At 48.5% G+C, this 24,167-nt stretch overlaps 1 protein-coding gene across 1 annotated transcript; it reads right to left on the bottom strand.

The window, feature by feature from the left end:
- Positions 1-269: 269 nt before the first annotated feature.
- LYPD3 (LY6/PLAUR domain containing 3) lies at positions 270-15,108 on the bottom strand. The gene is made up of 5 exons (XM_075327890.1): positions 14,951-15,108; positions 9,467-9,604; positions 5,583-5,753; positions 1,106-1,252; positions 270-832 (listed from the first exon to the last, which is right to left on the bottom strand). Exons 1-5 carry the CDS (start codon positions 15,027-15,029, stop codon positions 411-413), a joined length of 957 nt encoding a protein of 318 aa, XP_075184005.1. The 5' UTR covers positions 15,030-15,108; the 3' UTR covers positions 270-410.
- Between the last annotated feature and the right edge of the window lie 9,059 nt (positions 15,109-24,167).

The raw sequence follows: 24,167 nt of genomic DNA, 5'->3' as shown, positions 1-24,167 counted from the left end.
TTGAGATTGTGTCCTTGATAAGCCTCCAATAAAAGCCAGATCACCTTTCAAGGGAAAATGGATGAATGCCAAGGGGTGGTAGAACCAACAAGGCCTCTGTTTAGCTCAAGATCCATTGTAAATGAAAGGGTCCAAAACTCCCAAGCAGGCCTTGTGATACTATACCTGGACAACCCCTTTAAGAACCAATTTCTCATACATAAGCCTTAGAATATGATACTGAAGGAGCAGCCCAGCGAAGCATGAGGAGATATTAGAAGACATCGAGACTAAAGGTTTTTTTTAATACTTGTCAGGGAGTTTCAAGCACATTGCTCTATGATTTTGATTTTTCAATGCACTTCCATGCTTTATCTACAAATTCACAAAAATACAAAACAAAGTCCAAAGTAGAAGATGAAAGAATATGATCAAGAAAGGCAGATTAAAAGGAAAATAAGCCAAGAAGCGTAGAACAGTCTATTGGCTGTGTTATTGATTTGGTTATCTTGAGGCCCAATACTGAAACGTGAAGCTACAGTGGTTTTTGGATCAGTTTGTGATTCTCCTTTTGTTGGGGTGGTGTTTTTTGTGGTTGGCTCTGCCTCTGTTGGGGATAACCATGCTGGAGGAGGTGCAGCGGTGGTGGTTGGTGGTTCATTATTTTCATTAAGGAGGACTAGATAGGGCATGTCTCCATGTTGGGTCTTGTTCGAGAGGTCTTGGTTGCAGTGTTTTCCCGAGCAACAGGCTCCTTTTATCTCAAAAGACGCGCTATCGTAGGTCTGGATCTGTTTGGCACAGCGGTATCTTGAGGCGCAGCTCTTCACCGGTACGATGGTTACATCATTGTCTAGATTGGAATAGAAAATGGCACATTACTTTTTTAGATCATGGAGTTGAAGACAACCCAGCCTCCTAGTAAAAATTGGCAACATAGCTATACCCTCCCACTCCTGGCTTTTAAGGACCTGGAGCTAACTATTATGAGATTTTTAGGTCTAATTCCACTTTTCGTAAAGTGTTGACATGTCACAGAGATGAGTCAAATGTTTTGATTGGTGAGAGTCCAGGTACATAGAAAGGCATGTTCTGCTCCCCTCTAAAATGGCGCCCAGATATTTACCAATAGATATTGTGACACTCCCATCAAAGCAATGATCATAGGTGTCGTAGCAGTCCATGACTGGAGCATTTGATGGTAAGCAATCCTCATCCGTCTTTCCAATACAGCTGTAGCATTGCTCATCGTTGGGAGTACGAGTGACATTATCTGTAGAACACACACATATAATATCAGTATAAAGCATGAGCCAAAATAAATTGGGTAAGTTATAGACAGTATTGTGTAAGTGAAAGAAGGTGCTGGCTTTGGTTCGCATGGACACTGTACTTTCTCATGAAGGAGTTCTGGTTGCTCATGGGATGTCATGAGGGTTGCATGACACTTACTGGTTTCTTCAGACCTGTGTCCCTCACCTCGCTGGTGGTCTTTGTTGTAGACCACTGTTTCTCAACTCCAGTCCTCAAGACCCACCAACTGAAAACACTGTTGGTGGGTCTTGAGGACTGGAGTTGAGAAACACTGTTGTAGACAGTAAGTAACACACGTGACACCAGAGCTTACTTAGCCAACCGAAGAGTTCACTTTATTCTTCACACCATTAGAAACAGACATGGCCTTCCTTTCCTCCCTTCCTCTCAGTGTGGTGTACTACCTCTCGACCTGTCCCCCTCCGCTATCTTGGATCTCGTCCTCAAGTTCCGTGGTCTGCGTCTCTTTCCCCTCACTCTGTCCACATCTGTCCAATTTTGGGCCCTGGTAACTCTCTAGCCAGATGACTCTCTATGCCCACCAGGTTGAGCTGTAGGCTTCGGATCTCTTGAGGATACTTCATGATTCCCTGACTGGTCCTAGCACCGAGGCCCTGTCTTCTCACATTTGAACCCTCTGCTAGACTGTTCCTCTCAAGACCTCCCAATTATCCTCTTTCCCACATCTGTCACTACCCGTTTAACCCTATCTCTTCTACCCTGCTGCTACCTCAGCCCAACCACCGGGGTGAGCAGTAGGCTCCAGACCTCTTGAGGATACCTCAGGGTTTCCTGACTAGCCATAACACTGAGGCCACATCTTCTCACACTTGAACCCTATTCTAGGCTGGCTCCTCTCAAGACCTCCCAACCAACCTCTTTCTCGCATCTGTCACTTCCTCTTTAACCCTATATCTTCCATCCTGCTGGCATCTCAACCCAACCACCAGGTGGTGCTCTGGTACAGTCCTGCTCTACTATATCTGGAACCTGCACCCAACAGGCAGCATAACAAATCGACATACACATTTAGCAATAGGTATGACACATAGTTTACATTACAGGGCTTGACAACCTCCTACAAAAGCATTGTATGTAAGTATTGTTTCGCAGTAGACCACGGTGGACCAGAGTGACGTTGCCTCACCAGTGCTGCCCCTAGTGCTACTTTGGAGCATGTGTGGCCCTTTTATGACCCCAAAAATAATAGTAATGACTGGTACATATGGATGACGAAAAAGTAGATTGGTACCATGGGAAGCGGACTGGGCAGCACCGTAAGCCCCTAGGAAGCTTAAGAGTGGTCGGAGAAGCTAAAAAGAAGATGACAAGCCAGTGCATCAGAGAACAACCGGCATAAAACCCTTGGGACCAGCGCCATTGAGGAAGTTCACTTCTAAATTTGTTTATGTCAGATGAAAACCATATCCACTTCCTTTATAAAACAAAAAAAAAACCATAAAATCTGGAAACTTGCCACTCTAGCCCAAAATACAGGATTAGCTAATGTGTCCCAAACATATCATTTCTACTGTCCAAAATAATGGTCTCCTTGCTCCTTGTGTAGTTCTTTGTCTCTGATCGTGCCTTTGGTTTATCTCTGATTGGCACAGGACATGGTTTTCTAATGAATTCTGCCTAGAAACTGCATAAAAAGTGCTTAAAAAAGCACAAAAAAGAGTAAAAAAGAGTAGTACACAGCAAGGTCAAAACGGATTGCTGTGCATATTCCGTCTTTTGACCACTTCAAAGCTAGAAAGAAGTAAATAAATGACTGGTTACATGACATTGTTTTCTGATGGATTCTGCCTGTAACCTGCCTAAAAAACGTGCTTATAAAAGCACATTAAAGAGTAAAAAAGAGTTGTACACAGCAAGGTCAGAACACATTGCTGTGTACGTTCCGTCTTTTGTCACCTCTTTTAAAGCACTTCAAAGCTAGAAAGAAGTAAAGTGGCTCAAAGAAATGCCCAGTTACATGAATTCTGCCTGAAAACTGCCTAAAGAAGTGCTAAAAAGTATAGAAAAGGGTAAACAAGAGTAGTATACAGCAAGGTCAAAACAAGTTGCTGTGCACGTTCCGTCTCTTTCACGTCTTTTAACTGCTTCAAAGCTAGAAAGCAGTAAAGCAGCTAAAAGAAATGGCCAGTTACATGAATCTTGCCTGGAAACAGCCTAAAAAAAGTGTTAAGAAGGCACAAAAGTGTTTAAAAAAGTAGTAGTACACAGTAAGCTCAAAACTCTTTAGCGTCTTTTAACCGCTTCAAAGCTAGAAAGCAGTAAAGCGGCTAAAAGAAATGACCGGTTACATGACATCGTTTTCTGATGGATTCTGCCTGGAAACTGATTAAAAAAAAAGAGCTAAAAAAACTCAAAAAAGAGTAAAAAAGAGTAGTACACAGCAAGTTCAAAATGCATTGCTGTGCACGTTCCGTCTTTTGTCGCGTATTTTAATCACTTCAAAGCTAGAAAGAAGTAAAGTGCCTGGAAACTGCCTAAAAAAGTGCTAAAAAGTACAGAAAAGCGTAAACAAGAGTAGTACACAGCAAGGTCAAAACGGCTTGCTGTGCACGTTCTGTCTTTTGTTGTGTCTTTTAAGCACTTCAAAGCTAGAAGGAAGTGAAGCGGCTTAAAGACAGGACCGGTTACATGAATTCTACCTTGAAACTGCCTAAAAAAGTGCTAAAAAAGCACAAAAAAGAGTAGTACACAGCAAGGTTAAAACAGATTGCTGTGCATGTTCTGTCTTTTATCACATCTTTCAACCACTTCAAAGATAGAAACAAATAAAGCGGCTAAAAGAAATGACTGGTTACATGACATCATTTTCTGATGGATTCTGCCTGGAAACTGCCTAAAAAAGTGATAAAAAAAGCACAAAAAAAAGAGTTAAAAAGAGTAGTACACAGCAAGTTCAAAATGCATTGCTGTGCACGTTCCGTCTTTTGTCGCGTCTTTTAACCACTTCAAAGCTAGAAAGAAGTAAGTCGGCTAAAAGAAATGACCGATTACATGAATTCTGCCTGGAAGCTGCCTAAAAAAAAGGACAAAAAAGAGTAAAAAAGAGTAGTACACAGCAACAGATTGCTGTGCATGTTCAGTCTTTTAACTGCTTTAAAGCTAGAAACAAGTAAAGTGGCTAACAGAAATGACCGTTCCATTTTTCTGGCAGCTTCAGCTTGGAGGCCTCCACTATGTTATGTATGAAAAATGCCTCAAAGACGTCAGAAAAGTTGCTTTAAGGAAAACATTGCTGTGTACACGTACTCTAATTTTGGTATTGCGCATTATGAATGTGACCTTTGTTCTCCCTTATCGGACATCTTTTTTTTTTTTTACCTTGGCTAAGTATGACTATGACTTTTCTCACTGCGGCCCGTGCTGTACCCCATCCCAATAACTGCAACTTGGATCCTCCATACAACAAAGTCCAGATCTCTATATAGGTGTCGTGCGCGGTCCGGATCTGCACTCGCGGATCACAGCAACGGCGTCGTACTGTGTTCACATTGCAGAGTCCGACAGGCAAACTGGTTTCTCTTTTCTGCTCAGCTCTACCGGGCGTCGGCTGAGTTGTGTCCACTGCTCCCAGCCATGTAGGAGTTAATCCTTCTCTGAGCAGTGTGCAACTTTTTTGAGATTGAGCTTGCTGATTACTATCCACAGCTGGTCCCTCACTATTTAAGGCTGGGGAGTTTGTTAGGAGACCGCCGAAGATGGCATCTGCTCTGGTGTCCTCGGCAATCCTCTTTTGGTAACCTGCAATCTGTTGCTTGTGTGGTATGGAAGTGTCCCTTGGTGTGTGTTACTTCTTCCCTTATATTTTATTTCCCCCTATGCCTTTATTGTCTTCCCTTTGTGGTTGTTTTCAGCGTAAACAAGTTTCAGTTCTTCCCACTGTATTTATCTTTTTGGGTGGAGGTTAGCTCGATGTGTCCTGCCCACAGGAGTGCGGAAGGTTAGGTCAGGGCGTGAATAGGAGACAGGGACAGGCTGGGGACCCAGACCTCACTACTTTTAAGTGTACCTCTGGGTTCAGGTTCAGCACAGGGATCCCAGTCTAAGGGCCAGTTCAGGTGTCCCAGCTAGCCTAGCCCACCCATGACAATATGGTCTAAAGGTTGAAAACCAAGGCGCCCCTTAATTTTTGCACTGCCGAATTATAGCTTGGAGAGTCCACCATGGCATGACCCATTAGGTGGTAGGTAACAATTTACACATGATGAATACACCAAGACAAGTCTTTCCATACCAATTAGTAAACCTAACACATATAATAAAATTCTTACCCTCAGGTGCTAGTTGATAGTTTTTCAGATTCATGTTACTATTACACAAGCTGCTGTTGCATTGGTTCAGCTGAATATACACAGAGATCCCATAAAAAGACATGGTTTTGTTCTGTTTGTTCTCGGCACCAGACCCACAACCCCTCTTCAGAACAATGAGATTATCATGACCTATGGGATGAGACAAAAATATTAGAACATTGGTGAAAATTATGAATGTGGGGGGATCTTGGACAAAGAAAAGCTTGAGAGATTGTCAACTGGATGACTAAATGTCACATTGGGGCTAAAGGGCTGAAAAATGGGTTCTTTTGGCTTTTTTATAGTAAAGATAGGTAGTAGTGAGATGTCAAGAAGCTCCTGAAAGGGTCTTCATTTTTATTTTTGCTATGGCATGCCTTCCAATAGTCCCAAATCTAGCCGGACAGTCCTGGGAAGAGATAAGCATATGTAAATTTTAGTTTACCATAGTTGAATTTAATGGTGGCGCGGGATGCGTTCATCTCCCCTCTCCACCATTCATCCTTGCCACTGGGCTTCACTATGGTGGCATTATACCTTGTGGTGGCCCAAGAGGACACCATACTGTGTGGGGGGCATTTGTTGTGTGGGGATATTGTGGTAAAGCGGTGAGCAGGAGCGGACTCACTGGACTACAGAGGCATCCCGGGCTTACCCTTTAGAGGAAGGGACTTGACTAAAGCGGGCTTTACATGCTGCGATATTCGGCCCGATATCGCTAGCATGAGACCCACCCCGATCGTTTGTGCACAACGGGCATATCGCTGCCTGTCGCGCACAAAATCGCACACCCCCGTCACACGTACTTACCTGCCCTGCGACGTCGATGTGACTGGCGTACCGCCTCCTTTCTAAGGGGGCTGTCCGTTTGGCGTCACAGCGACGTCACTAAGCGGCCACCCAATGAAAGCGGAGGGGAGGAGATGAGTGGGACGTAACATCTCGCCCATCTCCTTCCTTCCGCATTGTGGCCGGCGGCAGGTAAGGAGATGATCCTCGTTCCTGCGGCGTCACACTTAGCGATGTGAGCTGCCGCAGGGACGAGGATCAACTTCGCCCCAGCGACATGCAGCGATAATTGAAAATGGACCCCAATGTCAACGAGGAGCGATTTTGGACATTTTTGCAACGATCCAAAATCGCTCCTAGGAGTCACACGCTACGACATCGCTACAGCAGCCGGATGTGCGTCACAAAATCCGTGACCCCAATGAGATCGCTGTAGCGTGTAAAGCCACCCTAAGCACCCGCCACGAGGCAGATGCGAGGCACCACTCCCAGGGAGGTGATCAGGACTGTGGCAGCTGACCCCTAGGGCAGGGACGGACATGGGGACCAACAGGCAGAGTCTCTAATACATGAATGAACACTGGGAAATCTGAGAAAGGTGGCACGGCCGGGGTTGGACGGTCACAATCACTACTAAAACTGGGAGCACCAGAGTTGCTGAGGCACGTGGCGTGGCTGGGGTTGGACGGTCACATTCACTACTAAAGCTTGGATCACCAGAGTTGCTGAGGCAGGTGGCACGGCTGGGGTGAAGAGGCAGAGTCACTAGTAAAGCTAGGACCAGCAGAGTAGCTGAGGTGAATGGCACAGCTGGGGTGAAGAGGCACAGTCACTGGTAAAGCTGGGATCACCAAAGTAGCTGAGGCGGATGGCATGGCCGGGTTGAATGGACACAGTCACTAGTAAAGCTGGGACAATCAAACTAGCTGAGGCAGATGGCACAGCCGGGGTGAATGGGCACAGTCACTAATAAAGCTGGGACCAACCAAGTAGCTGAGGCAGATGGCATGGCTTGATTGGGCGGACACAGTCACTAGTAAAGATGGGACCACCAGAGCAGCTGCGGCAGGTGGCACAGCCGGGGTGAACCGTCTCAGTCACTAGTAAAGCTAGGACCACCAGAGTAGCTGAGGTGAATGGCACAGCCGGGGTGAAAGGGCACAGTTACTAGTAAAGCTGGGAACACCAGTGTAGCTGAGGCAGATGGCATGGCTGGAGTGGATGGGCACAGTCACTAGTAAAGCTGGGACCACTGGAGTTGCTGAAGCAGATGGCACAGCCGGGGTGGACGAGCACAATCACTACTACAGCTGGGACCACTGGAGTAGCTCAGGCAAGTGACATGGCCAGAAATGATGGACACAACGTACCAACGGGACCGGGAGACAGGAAAAGAACACTGTACACTGTAACAGGGACACACAGCGTACAAAGGGACCTGACAACTAGCTGGCTAGGGTACAAACCACTAACTAACTAATAACGCTAGTCAGGCACCTTCCCTAGTGGGAGAGTGCCTTAACTATCCAGTGCCTTTCAGCGATAGGCTGAGAGGCACTTCCAAGAAATGCTTAGCTGGGTCTTTAAGAGAAGGGCAGCGATGTGCATGCAAGCCCAGAGGGCCTATGCGGAGTGCACAGGTCCCAGGAGAAAGAAGCAGAAAACAACCATGTGGAGGACTGCATGTGTTCCGCCCCCACACCTGTAGCAGCCGGGCTGCTCGGATCCGGACCCACTGTTTGGCTCAAGGGATCCTCCGGACCTGGGGATCACGCGGATACGCCAAATAAAAAGGGGGGACGTAGATATTCGGACTTGGCTGTATTCAGTTGAAGTGGGACACCACCGCTGCTGCTGTGGGGCACCTAGGGAGATGTAATGTCAGCTGGATGTTAACCACTCTGTGGGTAGGGATGGTTGCCCCGGGACCCAGTGGCTCCGTGCAGGGTATGGCGAGGACAAGGGCCTGGGCGCCTGGACGTACCAGGGGATGTTTGGTTACTCACAGTTGGATAAATCACACGAGTCTTTTGATAAACCAAGGTGCTGGTGGCCGTCCTCCGCGGCCGGTTGTACTTGTGTCCCCCACCCGGGCTGGTGGTCACCGTCTTTTCCTCTGCACTAGTGTTGTTAGTTTTAGACTTCCCAGAGTGGAATGCGGGAGTCCGCTCCCGTCTTTCGTGTACCTGCGGAGCCGTGCCCATCTGACGCTGACCCTTGGGATCTACGGGCCCTGGTGGTTGCCCTATCCCTCTCTGTGGGTGGTTGTCTACTTTTCGGGACTTAGGTTGGGACAGGACCTAAAATCCTGCCCTCAATTGGTTAATTAGCTAGGCCGTTGGTTCCGGTCCCATCTTCAGGGTCCAAGTACCCACTCTGTGCTCACTTTCCGGGTCGGTTCTCCGGTGTCTGTACCGGTGGGCTGCAACCCTGCCCCAGTCCACCTCGGATCTCCGGCTGCCGTCTTCCCGTCGCCTGCTGACGGGGACCACCGTCTGCCACCTAGCCAAGGCACCAGGGCTCCAACCCTGGCACCGTTGAACTTGAGCTCCTCCTCCGCTGGAGCTACACCTAGCCCCAGCCTCCAGTCCTCTCAACTTGAACTGTCAACTTGATCTGTCGTGTTTCCTGCCCCGGGCTGTCTAGACTCTTAGGTGGGCGTTCCCTAACCACCTGGTCCCGCCCACTGGTGTGTCTGTCTGGCCCTGAGGGGGGTGACTAGGGTTTCAGGTTGGCTGTGTGTAACCCTGTCAGGGATGGTGTAATGCGGGGGCCTAATGAGTGACTACCTCGGTCTCCAGGGCGTCACACATGGAAGCCGGGCAGCGTGCTGCGGTAAGTGGGCGACTCTTATAATGCATGGAAAGGGCACTGTAGGAGGCATCATACTGTGCGGGCAGCATCTTTTGGACAACATACTGCATGGAGACCATAAAAGTGGTTTTTCATTAGGGGCATTATTTTTGTATACATGTCCCGTGGGGTTAGGTGATGTGTCTCGCTTAATAAGAGACTCACAGATGGTACGGGATGGTTGGTGCGTACAACAATGCAAAATGTCTAAGTATAATTACTTGTTTTTATGGCGCTGATGGTCTCAAGACACACATTCTGTTCTTCGGAGCAGGAAACATTGGCGGCATTTTCAGGTTGGCAACTGCCTTCACCTTTGTCTGTGCAGGAGTAACATTCAATGTACTGGGACCTCACACCTGAACAGAGAATGACGAAGGAGAGGACATGATGAACGGGTGTACATATCCGGTGCTACATACATATTACAGTCATATTTATTAAAGCTAAATGAAGAATTCTTAATATTGTCCAAATATTACAAAAAATCATCTAATTGAGGAAGCATGTGTGGATGTCAAACAAGAGGAGCCCCTGAGAAAGTGTGCCTGCAAGCGAAACAGAAGGCGGCTTTGAGGAAGCATGTGTGCATGACAAACAGGAAGAGTCCTTGAGGAAGTGTACTTGCAAGCGAAACAGTAGGTGGATTTGAGGAAGTGTGTGCATGCCAAACAGGAGGAGCCCTTGAAGAAGTTTACCTGCAAGCAGAATAGGAGGTGGCTTTGAGGAAGCGTGTGTGCAATGCAAACAGGAGGAGCCCTTGAAGAAGTGTACCTGCAAGCAGAATAGGAGGTGGCTTTGAGGAAGGGTGTGTGCATGCCAAACAGAAGGCGCCCTTGAGGAAGTGTACCTGCAACCAAAACAGGAGGTGGCTTTGAGGAAACGTGTGCATACCAAACAGGAGGAGGCCTTGAGGAAGTGTACCTGCAAGCGAAACAGAAGGTGGCTTTGACTAAGTGTGTGTGCATGCCAAACAGGAGGAACCCTTGAGGAAATGTACCCGTAAGCAAAACAGGAGGTGGCTTTGAGGAAGCATGTGTGTATGCCAAACAGGAGGATCCCTCGAGGAAGTGTACCTGCAAGCAAAATAGGGGGTGGATATGAGGAAGCATGTGTGCATGCTAAACAGGAGGAACCCTTGAGGAAGTATACCTGCAAGCAAAACAGGAGGTGGCTGTGAGGAAGCGAGTGTGCAAGCCAAACAGGAGGATCCCTCGAGGAAGTGTACCTGGAAGCAAAACAGGAGGGGAATTTGAGGAAGTATGTGTGCATGCCAAACAGGAGGAGACCTTGAAGAAGTGTACCTGCAAGTGACACAGTAGGTAGCTATGAAAAAGCATGTGTGCAAGCCAAACAGGAGGAGCCCTTGAGGAAGTGCACTTGCAAGTGTGCTGCCCCCACGCCAGCAGCCAGCGCTGCTCGCATCTGGACCTACGGTGTGGCTAGAGGGGTGCTCCGGACCCGGTGGTCGCGCGAACACGTCGAATAAAAGAGGGACGTAAATGTACGGGATTTGTTGTAAAACTGTCTGTGACGCCACCCACGGTGTGTGGTGAGCTGTGGCACCACCGCTGCCGTTATGGGGGTGCCCAGGGGAGGTGTAGTGGCAGCTAGATGTTAACCCCTCTGTGGGTAGGGATGGTTGCCCCGGGACCCAGTGTTGCGCAAAGCTGCAGGTTTCAACACACTCATGGTTCAGTTGTCCTGGTACCGGACGAGGTTGCACGGCGGTATAAAAACAACGTTCTTTGGTAAACCAAGGTGGTGGTGGCCGCCCTCCGTTGACGGGTGTATCTGATCCCACACCCGTGCTAGTTGTCAGGGTCCTTCTCCTCTGCACTATGCGTTTCTCTCAACATGGACTTCCCGGTGTGTAACGCAGGAATCCGCTCCCGGTCCTTCTGTTGGGAGCCGTGCCCGTCGACGTTGACCCGTGGGATCTACCAGGCCCTGGCGGATGCCCTATCCCTCTCGGTGGGTGGTTGTCACTTTTGGGACTTAAGTTGGGACAGGACCTAAAATCCTGCCCTCAATCGGTTAATTAGCTAGGCCATTGGTGCCCCTCCTGGCTTCAGGGTCCGAGTACCCCCTTGTGCACGGTTTCCAGGTTGGTTCTCCGGTGTCGGTACCGGCGGGCTACAACCCTGCCCCGGTCCACCTTGGATCTCCGGCAGCCATCTTCCCGTCTCCTGCTGACTCTGACTACTGTCTGCCACCTAGCCAATGCACCAGGTCTCTGACCCTGGCACCTGTCAACTTGGACTTCACCTCCTCTGTCCACTGGAGCTTCACCTAGCTCCAGCTTCCACTCAACTTGAACTCTAAGGCTTAACTGACTGTTTTCCTGCCCCGGGCTGTCTAGACCCCTAGGTGGGCGTTTCCATCCGCCTGGTCCTGCCCACTGGTGTGTCTGTCCTGCCCTAAGGGGGGTGACTAGGGTTTCAGGTCGGCTGGTTTAACCCTGTGTGGGAAGGTGTTGTGTTCGAGCCTGATCTGTGTGACTACCTGGTTTTGCCAGGGCTTTACACAAGCAAAACAGGAGGTGGATAGAAGAAAGCGTGTGTGAATGCTAAACAGGAGAAACCCTTGAGGAAGTGTACTTGCAAGCAAAACAGTAGGTGGCTTTGAGGAAGCATGCGTGCATGCCAAACAGGAGTAGCACTTGAGAGAATGTACTTGCAAGCGAAACAGGAGGTGGCTTTGAGGAAGTGTGTGTGAAGGTGTTCCGCCCCCGTGCTAGCGGCCGAGCCGCTCGGATCCGGAGCCGCGGTGGCTCGAGGGGTCTTCGGACCCAGGGGTTCACGCGGATACTCGAAGTTAGAGAGGGGGTTATATACAGGGGAGTTATAAGTTCGTGACGCCACCCACGGTGCGTGGTAATGTGAGAGACCACCACTGCTGTTGGGGAGCGCGGTGACGTTGGTAAAGCAGCAGGATGTTTAAACCCTCCGTGGGTAGGAGTTTTGTGTCCCGGGCCCGTTGGATAGCGGTGCTTGGGGTGCCGTTGGGGATAGGGAAAGGGTTTTTCAATGTACTAACTCAGTCCAGAAATAACAACACCGACAGCTTGTAAACCAACGTTCTGAGCACCACTGCAGCTTGAAGGGAGCACGGTTGGGCCCGTACCCTTGGTGTTGCGGTTAGTCTGTGGCCCTTTCCTTGGCACCTTTGTCTCTATTTGTACCCTCAAGTGTGAAACTCTTCGGGTCCCGCTCACCCGTATGGCTAACGGAGTGAGCTTGCTCTCAGGGTTCACGAGTAGGATTTCTTAGGAATGTATTGGGAAAGTCCTATACCATCAGTGCGCTAGTACCCCGATTTTGCAGTGGGTTGGGGATGAATCTTGAAGTCTTCACCCCTGTTGGGTAAATTACCAAGATGCGTGAAGTTACTTCCCGGCCTAGGGTCCACATACCCCGTCGTGCCCTGGCCCCTGCCCGGTGATAGCTCAAGGCCGCTGGCTGCCCTCCTCGGCAGTCCGTGCCCCTTGACACAATTCCCTGCAACCGGGGTTCCAGCTCCTACCAGGCCCAGACCAACGTCTGCCACCTAGTAACTACAGGAGCCCTGCTACAGGCCGGTGACCTCCCCCTCTTGGAGAGTCACCTTCCCCTCTTTCTCCTTCACTCTCTCTCCGAACAATGACTGCTTCACTTTCTCACTTTCCCCTACCAACCCTCTATCAGGGCGGCCTATTCCCTTCAGGCCCCCCAATGGTGTGTCTGGTGGGTACAGTGTAAAGTGTTCCTAGGATTTTGATTGGCTCAGCTGTTAGCAACACCAAAGGACCAGGACCCGTAACCATGGAGGAGTGGATACTGTGTAGAAGGGCAGATTGCACAATACCCTGTGACGACCTGATAGGCCAGGGCATCACACATGCCAAACAGGAGGAGCCCTTGAGGAAGTATACCTGGAAGTAAAACAGGAGGTGGCTATGAGGAAGCATGTGTACATGCCAAGCAGGAGTAGCCCTTGAGGAAGTGTACTTGCAAGCGAAACACAAGGTGTCTTTGAGGAAGCGTGTATGCAAGCCAAGCAAGAAGAGCCATTGAGGAAGTATACCTGTAAGCGAAACAGGTGACTTTGAGGAAGCATGTTTGCATGCGAAACATCTGTGAGATTGACCCCTGTGTATGGGTGAAACATCTCAAGTGACCCAGCCAAGTCTCACTGTCGATTGGGAAACTGCAAAGCTAATGGTGCTTCATACAGTAGTATCGGAGAGTTCAGGCCAGTACTGGTCCAACCTGTCAATCAATGAAGAGTGCATCGTCTCTCATCAAGCAGGAACATGGGAGGCTAGGAAACGGTGCGGTCCTGCTTAAGAAAATGATACAAAACCTTTAAAGCTACTTTCACGTTGCACAAGTATACTGTGCAATTTCATTTTTTCCCATGGAAAATGGTCATCTATAAAGATATCTGCTTCGAAGTGCATATAGGTGTCATAGGCGGCCTCTTCTCAGTGGCCAATCTGTCACTTAACCTACTTAACTATTTTTTATTGAGATATCCGTGGAGTCCATGACTTTGAAAACAAGGCTAATTATATGCATAGTATACAGTGATACTTATTTTGGAACCAAACATGATCATTTCGCAACCCGTAGAATTACTACCTGCAAGAGTCTTCCGTACAGAATAAGTAGAAACCGTGAAAAGGGAGTGACAGAGGAACATTTTGATCCCACATAAAACATACTTGTAAGGCGGAAGAACTTTGGTAACACATACACATCAAATATATATTGATTTGTCAGGTGGAAGAACTTCGGTAACTATATAGTAGTTATAAGGGTGGCAGAAAATTCTAATATGGATGACCACCAACTGTTGACTCAGAATATCTTAAAAGGTGTTGTCTTAGTAGGAACTAAGGGGCTTTCCATGAGATTTACTCAGAATGTCCTAAAACCATTAATCCCTAACCATTCCCATTTTCACAGGTAGTCATATTAAGCATCTATTTGGGGTATGAAGTCAGCAGAAGTTCTAAGAGAATCTCCATACGAATGCACATAAACCTCAAGTAGATCTGAGGATTTGAGCCTTGGTTGTCCAAGTTCACGAATTTGCTCTTCTCACTTGTTCTCAGACTTCTCAGAGAAATTCCCTACAAATGCGCATAAATCTCAAGTAGATGTTGGGGTTTCAATCTTGGTTGTCCAAGGTCACGAATTTGTTCTATTCACATGTCCTCAGAGTTCTCAGAGAAACTCCTTAAATATGCACATAAATCTCAAGTAGATGTTGGGGTTTCAATCTTGGTTGTCCAAGGTCACGAATTTGTTCTATTCACATGTCCTCAGAGTTCTCAGAGAAACTCCCTAAATATGCACATAAATCTCAAGTAGATGTTGGGGTTTCAACCTTGGTTGTCCAAGGTCACGAATTTGCTCTTCGCACATGTTCTCAGAGAACCTCCCTACAAATGCATATAAACCACAAGTAGATGTTGGGGTTTCAACCTTGGTTGTCCAAGTTCACAAATTTGCTCTTCTCACATGTTCTCAGAGAACCTCCCTACAAATCCACATAAACCTCAAGTAGATGTTGTGGTGTCAACCTTGGTTTTCCAAGTTCACCAATTTGCTCTTCTCAAATTTATCTAAGACCTAGAAGATGTCTATGATGATCTGGTTTCTCCTCTAAGAGCAATCATTCCAATAATGTGATCGTGACAAAATCTGGAGGCATCTTACCTTTCATAGCAAGTGTGAAGACCAAGCTGATAACCATCAGAGTAGACCCTTTCCATAACAGACCAGATCTCATCCCCATCTTCCGTGATTCTTCTCCTTGTGGTTCTGGAGAAAGGTTTTCTGGTTCCTTCCTGCCAGGTATAATAAAAGAGTCAGCTGTCTTTTGACTCTCTATGTTTATCAGCAGTGTTTGGATCCTATCCATAAGTCAAAGTTGGGATCCTCCCATCAAACACGATCATCAGCTCTATAACCTAAATATTACAAGCCAAACTTTCCCTGGAGCATCTATTACTATTACAGTCATTCAAATTACACGCTCAGTCACTGTAATTAATCCGGCCAAAAGGCAACGGCTGCTAATCCTGTTTTATAATCCTGTTTTACGTTTGCATGGTGTCGGTGGATGCATAATTGTTACATAGTAATAAACCTTTTGTTTAATTCAAATTATAGACTTCTAAATCAGAAAATAGGATTTGCTACCCAAAATGGGATCAGGTCCTTGACGAACAACCCTGGTGTCACGCTGTACTATGGGAGACACTGAAGCAAACAGGCTGTGTTGCTTCAGGGAGTAGTTAGGAGACCAACCACTAGGGGGAGATAGGGTAGTAAACAAGCCAACACGTACGTAACGCTGCCCCGAATGGAAGCATTGCAGCTCACCTAAATGAGCAGTAAGCTGGATAGCCAGCTAGAGGGCAGTAGAGTAGTCATCAAGCCGAGTCTGCAACAGGAGGTCTCGTCAATGGTACAGGAGAAGGCAAAGTATGGTCAGGTGATAGCCCAAAGGTCAGGAACCGGGAAGTCATGAAAACAGGCGTGGGAAGGATGGGGACGAGGACAGGAATGGGGACAAAGGTCAGAGGTCGGACAAAAGGCAAAGGACGGACAAACAGAGGAGGACTAGAGACCGGAGGGGAACAGAGGTAGAGACAAGGGCAAGACAGATGCCACTGGTCAGATTGGGTCAGGGGGGGAGCTGGAGGTCAGAACGGGACAGGACAGAACACAGGTCACTAACGGGAACATAACGCAGCTGAGCCGGAAATATCACTGGTGAAGCACAGGAGGGGCAGCGCCAGGATATAGTGGCTAGTAGATCAGGCAGCAAAGATTAACCCCTTATGACCTGGAACCCTGAGAAGGAATACCTCAGCAAATCTGAGTCAAGCATGGGTCATGACACCTGGAGCCTGCTATGGTTGACATCATTCAAAGTTTGCGTATTAATTTTTCACTAATGATCCTTTGCCCTCACAGTCAGCCATCGGTCAACAGCCTTTCAAAATCAAGTGGATCCACTTTCCCACCAGTTGTCTTTCTGCTTTTCAGTGGATTCAAAATTGACGGAAGAAAGTGGTTCATGAACAATTGCAAAATGAAATAATACAATGTCTTGTTCCCCAATGTTCACTTCTATCTGAATATTCATGGATTGCTTTTCTTCAGTAGGTTTATGGGATCACATTTGACCCCCTAAGGATGGGGTCAAAATTAGTCCAAATTACCAGAAGTTCAAGTATGATGAAATTCCATGGACTGTACTACTAAAGTTCTCCACAAGAAGGGGATATAGACTCCTATCACAGATACTGATGATGATTAGACAGCTCCTGTTACACAATTATTATCTAGAAGATGACTGAACAGCCTTTCTGAATATGTACTCATCCATTATTTAAGGAGAATAGGTAAAGTGAACATATTTTCACGCAAACCCCCAAAAATGGGCTGGACAAAATTGTTGGTACCCTCAACTTAATATTTGGTTGGACACTCTTTGTAATAAATAACTGCAATAAATCACTGCCTATAAAAAGCAACCAGCTTCTTGAATGTCTCACCTGGAATTTCGAACTCTTCTTTATAAACTGCTCCAGGTCTCTCATATTTGAAGGCGTCTTCTCCTAACAGCAATCTTGAGGTCCTTCCAAAGGTGTCAATGGGATTTAGATCCGGACTCATTGCTGCCACTTCAGAATTCTCCAGCGCTTTTGTTTCCATCCATTTCTGGGGGCTTCTTGAAGTATATTTGTTTTCATTGTCCTCTCGGAAATCCCATGACCTAGGACACGAACCCAGCTCTGTGACACTGGGCAGTACATTATGACCCAAAATCCTTAAGTAATCTTCAGATTTCATATTGTGTACACAGTCAAGGCACTAAATGCCAGAGGTAGCAAAACAACCCCAAAACATCTTTAAGCCTCCACCATATCTGACTGTAGGTGCTGTGTTCTTTTCTTTGTAGGCCTCATTCTGTATTTGGTAAACAATAGATTGATGTGCTTTACCAAAAAGTCTCATCTGTCTACAAGATGCTTTCCCAGAAGTATTTTGGTTAGTCACGTACATTTTGGCAAACTGCAGTCTAGCTTTTTATGTCTCTGTGTCAGCAGTGGGGTCCTCCTGGGTCTCTGGGAGAAATACCTCATTTTCTGGAACAATTTCAAGGATCGGCCATGACTGTATACTACACCTTTGTGATTTAATCTGTCAGAGCCCCTGTTGAATTTACAACACACAAGTTTAATCCAATTTAGCTTCTACAGACTTCTGTATTTCACCTGGACTCCACTGTTCTTTGACTAGCACAAGCTTGTATGCCCCTGGTGACACTTTGGGACACTGTGTTCTCTTTGGTTAACAATTAGTCTGGATTATGAGTCTGCGAACGTCACGAGCCAAACATTTTGTCATGTTCTTGTCCTGGTTTATCTTAATACATGAAAATGTAGCCAACAAACCTAATTATTATTATAGAGTAAGTTTGAAAAATAATCCACTCATGGACGCTCAGCGTGGTCAAACTTTCAATGAGGAAACACGTGAGATTTTACTAAAAATTTCCAAATCCTTTTATAATACCCTTTGTATCTGGATGAAGCGGCTATACACATTGTCTTTTGTTGTGATTGTTATTCTAGGCTGCTGTAATTTACACAGAGCTTGACAAGATGGGACACGCTGGAATCTCAGGATGTGCAATTAAGCCAGTGTGAAATCCCTCACGCTACAGCTACACACAAGTTTGTGCAATCAAATTTTCCTATTTTAAAAGGAATTTTCCAGTTTTTGAAAAAAAATTCATCCAGTTACCAACGCAGATGACACTTATAGAAGGGATTATACTCCCTTCTACATCCTCCTTAAATAATGGATTATAAGTGTATATTCAGATAGTCTGAGCAGTCATAATTGTGAGAGTCTACATCATAATTGTGTAACAGGGGCTGTCTAATCATCATTAGTATATGTGATAGGAGTTTATATCCCCTCCTTGTGGAGAACTATTCTCCTTAAATAATGAATAACTAGGTATATACTCAGAGAGGCGGAGCAGTCATAATTGTGAGAGTCTACATCATAATTGTGTAACAGGGGCTGTCTAATCATCATCAGTATCTGTGATAGGAGTTTATATCCTCTCCTTGTGGAAAACTATTCTCCTTAAATAATGGACTATAAGTATACAGTATATTCAGAGAGGTTGAACAGTCATAATTGTGTGACAGTCTACATAGTGTGACAGGGGCTGTCTAATCATCATCAGTACCATACTATGAAGAAAAAGACATGGATCGCACATCCCAAAAATACAATGATCTAAAGCCGCTAGGCAAAAAATTAAATAGAACATGAGGTTCTTTTGTTACCATTCTGATCAGATTGTATTAAGCCCACTGCCACGTCACGGCAAACCTCTTGAGTGGGTCCCTAACCTGACCTTTTTGTGCGGCACCGTGCACTGACCACCGCCGCAGCGACAAAGCGCCAGCAAGGCGGGCGACCTGGTGCCTCACAGCACCCATGCTGCAAGGCAAAGCCCCCAAGGCTCCAGGCCGCGCCGCCCCACTGACACCACACCACCACAACAGCAGCCACCACACAGCACCAGCACACAGTGAGAGGAGCTGCGCACTCACCTCCCACTGGCTCCCATATGTGAACTGGGAGCAAAAAGAAGGCTGACCCCTCTTGCAGTCTCCTGCTGATTAAAATCACCTGTGCCAAATGGGGAGAGTGCAGATCCAAGAAAAAAAAAAGAGGGGGATAGACTGATATAAATACCATACTATGAAGAAAAAGACATGGATCGCACATCCCAAAAATACAATGATCTAAAGCCGCTAGGCAAAAAATTAAATAGAACATGATGTTCTTTTGTTACCATTCTGATCAGATTGTATTAAGCCCACTGCCATGTCATGGCAAACCTCTTGAGTGGGTCCCTAACCTGACCTTTTTGTGCGGCACCGTGCACTGACCACCGCCGCAACGACAAAGCGCCAGCAAGGCGGGCGACCTGGTGCCTCACAGCACCCATGCTGCAAGGCAAAGCCCCCAAGGCTCCAGGCCGCGCCGCCCCACTGACACGACACCACCACAACAGCAGCCACCACACAGCACCAGCACACAGTGAGAGGAGCTGCGCACTGTGCACAAAAAAAAAAAAAAAAAGAAAAGAAGTATTTATATCAGTCTATCCCCCTCTTTTTTTTTTCTTGGATCTGCACTCTCCCCATTTGGCACAGGTGATTTTAATCAGCAGGAGACTGCAAGAGGGGTCAGCCTTCTTTTTGCTCCCAGTTCACATATGGGAGCCAGTGGGAGGTGAGTGCGCAGCTCCTCTCACTGTGTGCTGGTGCTGTGTGGTGGCTGCTGTTGTGGTGGTGTGGTGTCGGTGGGGTGGCGCGGCCTGGAGCCTTGGGGGCTTTGCCTTGCAGCATGGGTGCTGTGAGGCACCAGGTCGCCCGCCCTGCTGGCACTTTGTCGCTGCGGCGGTGGTCAGTGCACGGTGCCACACAAAAAGGTCAGGTTAGGGACCCACTCAAGAGGTTTGCCATGACATGGCAGTGGGCTTAATACAATCTGATCAGAATGGAAACAAAAGAACCTCATGTTCTATTTAATTTTTTGCCTAGCGGCTTTAGATCATTGTATTTTTGGGATGTGCGATCCATGTCTTTTTCTTCATAGTATGGTAATCATCATCAGTATCTGCGATAGAAGTTTATATCCCCTCCTTGTTGAGAACTATTCTCCTTAAATAATGGATTTTATGTATATATTCAGAGATTCTGGGCAGTCATAAGTGTGTGAAAGTCTACATCATAATTGTGTAACAGGAGCTGTCTAATCATCATCAATACCTGGGATAGAAGTTTATATCCTCTCCATGTGGAGAACTAGTCTCCTTAAATAATGCACAACTAAGTATATATTCAGATAGTCTGAGCAGTCATTGTTTGAGTCTACATCATAATTGTATGACAGTAGCAGTCTACTCATCAGCAGTATCTGTGATAGATGTTGATATTCACTCCATGTGGAGAACTATTCTTAAATAATGGATTTTAAGTATATATTTAGAGATTCTAAGCAGTCATAATAGTGTGAGAGTCTATGTTTCGCCCGGGTACCAGGGGTACTCAAATCCGGGCCACAGAGTCACTTCTGTGGGTATCACGATGGCGTGACCCGGTCTGTGATCCCAGGCTCCACAGAAAAAGGGGATTTGGTAAGGGGAATTGTTATAGTTCGTGATGTGAAGCCCCGCAGGTGTTGTGTCGGTGCATACCTTCAGGGACTCCACGTAGCTGGTGCTGGTCACAGGTAGGGAATCTTCTGTTTTGATCGTGACGCCACTCTCAGTATTGCGGTCAGTGGGGACCGCCACTGCAGGTTGCGGGTCGCCTGGGGCTGATGGTGTGTGCAGTTAGATGTAGGAGCCTCCTGAGAGTGAGGCAAGCCCCAGGGCCCTGTGTAGGTTTGTAGTACCACAAGTCGCAGAATGACCACACAGGCAGGATGTCTTTCAGGGTTTTTACTCACTTCAGGTGGCAGGGTGAGTAACCCGGGCGTAGCTGAGATGAACCAGGTAGGAACCAGGTATCCTTCAGGCTGACTTTATGAGGGTGACTACTGACTCGCCTTCCTTAGCCCTTGGTGGTTTGGGGTGACCCCGACTTTTAGTCCCTATGGGGGTCACCCAGGGAAGATGCTCCAAGCCTCTCTCCCCTTCTTGTTTTGCCGTGTGCTTGTTCCCCGGACCAGGCCACTCCAGCCTCTTGCCTCCTATGACCTATGGGCCCTAACTTGTGGTTACGTGGCTGCGGCTTTTGGTTGTTGTGGTGTGGGCTTTAAGAGCCCCACACCGGCAGGTTTAGCAGGGAAAGGTGAATCTATCCTCGCTTCGGGATCTGCCGCCCGGTTGGGCCTGGTGCTCTCTAGCAGTCTCCTTACTTCCCACTCTGTTGCACTCTCTAGCTGAAGCTGGCTTTCAGGCAGCACTCCTAGTTGACCGTTCTCCCCCGTCTGTAGCCACTGCGCGGGCGCTGTTAGACAGCAACAGCCCCACAGGTCTGCTCCTCACTGAGCCCTATGGAGTTCTGCTCTAACTGACTCACTGCCCCTCCTCTCCTGTTCTTGCCTACGCCACCTAGCAACCAGACTCTCTTACCACACCCCTTGAGAGGAGATGGAGGCTCTACCCCCTCCACTATTCCAGTGAAGGTGAAGGCTTGCCCCCTCCTGGGATCCCCAGGGGTCCTCTCATGGGTACATGTGTGAGACCTGATCACTATGCGCCTGTGTTCCACACCCCTGTCAGCCTTCTGGATTACCTGTATTGTACTGTCCCCAGCATGGGTGCAGTACTCAGTGGTGCCTGACTAGGTCAGGGGCGCCACATTCCCCCTTAGTTATCACCAGCACGTCCTCGGGCTGCAAGACAACATTTTAAAATGCATAAAACATTAAAACATGTAAAACATTTTAAGATCACCAGTTATCGTACATCACCACCCTCCACCCACAAGTCCGTTAACCCACCCAAAACCCTCTCAGGAGGCAGGTCACCGGTCCTGTTGGTAACCAGGTCTGGGCCATCCGTTTCCCCAGACCTTTCCTCCAATCTTCCTCTCCCGTTGGCCGCGGCTTCAGCCACTTCTGGCAGGATGTAGAGGCGGCTTTCATGGGCTGGTGGTTTCAGGGTATACCTGGCCTGGTGGATCCGCGCCTTCAGCCTCTTCTGGCAGGATGCAGAGGCGGCCTCCACAGTTGGTGCTGACCAGGTACCCTCTTTGTGGTGGTGAGCCAAGGCCCCATAAACAGGCGTGCTCTCTGGTCGCAGGTGAGCCAAGGCCCTTTTCTACGGACGGGCCCCCCTGGTTGCAGACGAGCCAAGCCCCTAAACAGGCTGGCCCTGGTGGTGGTGCCACTGGTGTAACTATTTACACTGCGAGAGTTTGTGGCTATAGCAAGTTCATAGCCTTAAAGTTTATTTCTCACAATAGTTTTTGTGGGCGCATTTCTTAAACGTTGCAAACAAAACTTGTCAAAACTGGTCAAAACAGTAACTTCTTACTTTCCTTTACTTTACTCCTCTTTTTCACTAGGGCGTGGGCATGTAGGGCACCGGCACCTGTGACTTTCTTGCTCTCCGTCGTCGTCCGTGGTTGTTTCATCTGTAGGTTCTTTATCTGTGGTTGTTTCATCTGTAGGTTCTTTATCTTTCCTTTCTTGGTCTTCGTCTGTTTCCTTTTCTGCATCTGTTTCTGTATCTCTGTCTTTTCTTTCTTGTCTTTCTTGTCTTTCTTGTCTGGGACATGGTGCTACGTCTAAGGCATAGTAGCCCCTTTCTCCTTGATGTAAGGTGAACTGTACTAAGTCCCCAATTTTCAAATTTCTGCCTGAATGTCCTCTGGGCAGGTGGGCTTGAACATCTCTCCGATTCACAAATATGCCCTCTTTTATTCCTCTTACTACAATAAAGCCGTATCCGCTTTTCAAATTGAAGTCCTCTACTACTCCTCTGTAAAGGGGTCCTCTAGCCTGGGCTTCGGACCTTCTTAGGCACCTTTTCTCCTCCAGGTCTCTGATTGTGACCTCCCTCTGCTCTGGAGACTGTGGTGTTGGAGGACGCTTGGATCTGCTGCGCCGTGTCTTGCGGGCTGGGTTCTGCGAGGTGCAGCTTACAAGCTCCCAGGTGAGGCTTTGGGGCAGATCTTCCTCAGCAGAAGGTGTCAGGTCTTCCTCCTCCCAGCGGGAATAGGGCAGCATCTCCGGCTCTGGGTAGGGGTCTGCTGCGGTTGGCGTCGGAGTCAGCTCCTCAGCTTCCTGGCCTCCTCTCCCCCTTAGTTCTTCTTGGCACTCCGTTGATGGCAGTGCTGGGGATGGGCTTTCTTCAGCTGGTCTGGGCGATGGACTCTCTGGCGCGGCTGCAGGGGTTGCCTGAATCTCCTTGGGGGTATGCGGAGGGAGCATGTATCTGTCCACCATCTCCTGTGGGAACTTGGCCTCCAGGTCAGCCTTCAGCTGCCAGTATGCGGAGTCTTCACCTATCAGGGATTTCCTAGTAGGGACTTCCTCAGACCGGGGAGCGGTGTCTGCTCTGGCCTTGCAGGCCGGGGTAAATGGTACGTCTGTCTTGTCTTGGCGGGCCGGGCAGGGCATCGCTGCGGCGGCCTGGTCTTGGCGGGCCGGGCAGGGCATCGCTGCGGCGGCCTGGTCTTGGCGGGCCGCGCCTGGCATGGCGGCGGCCTGGTCTTGGCGGGCCGCGCCTGGCGGGGCTGCGGCCTGGTTCAACATATCACTGGCGGCGCGGACGAGCGTCGCTGCTGCGGTGGGGTCTTGGCGGACTGGGCTCAGCAGGGTGGCAGCCTGGGTCAGTGTCACGCCTGCGGCACGGATCAGTATCGCAGTGGTAGTCGGGCCTTTGCGGGACAGGCGGGGCATGGCTGCGGCAGCCTGGATCTGGCGGGCCGCTTCTAGCGTGGCTGCGGCCTGGTCCAGCGTCGCCGCGCCGGGCGCCTCTTCTGGGACCGCGGGTGTGGCAGCTAGGGTCGGGGCTCTTATTCTAGCCGGGGCAACACCGGACTCACCCATCGGGGTCTGAATCGTCGTCGCCGCTCGATCCGGCAGGCTCCGCGCGGCTCCCTCCTCGTAGGTCCGCACCGCCGCAGCCATCTCCAGGAGCTCCGTGCGTTCTTCCCTAAGCTGTCGCACAATCCCGGCCTCCAGCCGGTCGCAGAAGATGGCAAGCTCTCGGCACCACCAGGCAGCAGTGCCTGGTTCTGGGTATCCGCGTCTGGACTCCATTTCCTCTAGCACGCTGCTGGCTTCTCTTCTGCTCCGCCGTCTCTGGACGCTTCCACTTTCTTCATCAGCGAGGTCAGGACTCTGCAGGGGATCTCTGGGTAGCCACACC

Source organism: Anomaloglossus baeobatrachus, chromosome 11, assembly GCF_048569485.1.
Source record: "Anomaloglossus baeobatrachus isolate aAnoBae1 chromosome 11, aAnoBae1.hap1, whole genome shotgun sequence".
Taxonomy (NCBI): Eukaryota; Metazoa; Chordata; class Amphibia; order Anura; family Aromobatidae; genus Anomaloglossus; species Anomaloglossus baeobatrachus.
The sequence above is the reverse complement of the archived record's forward strand: the minus strand, read 5'-3'. Positions and strand labels throughout refer to the sequence as shown.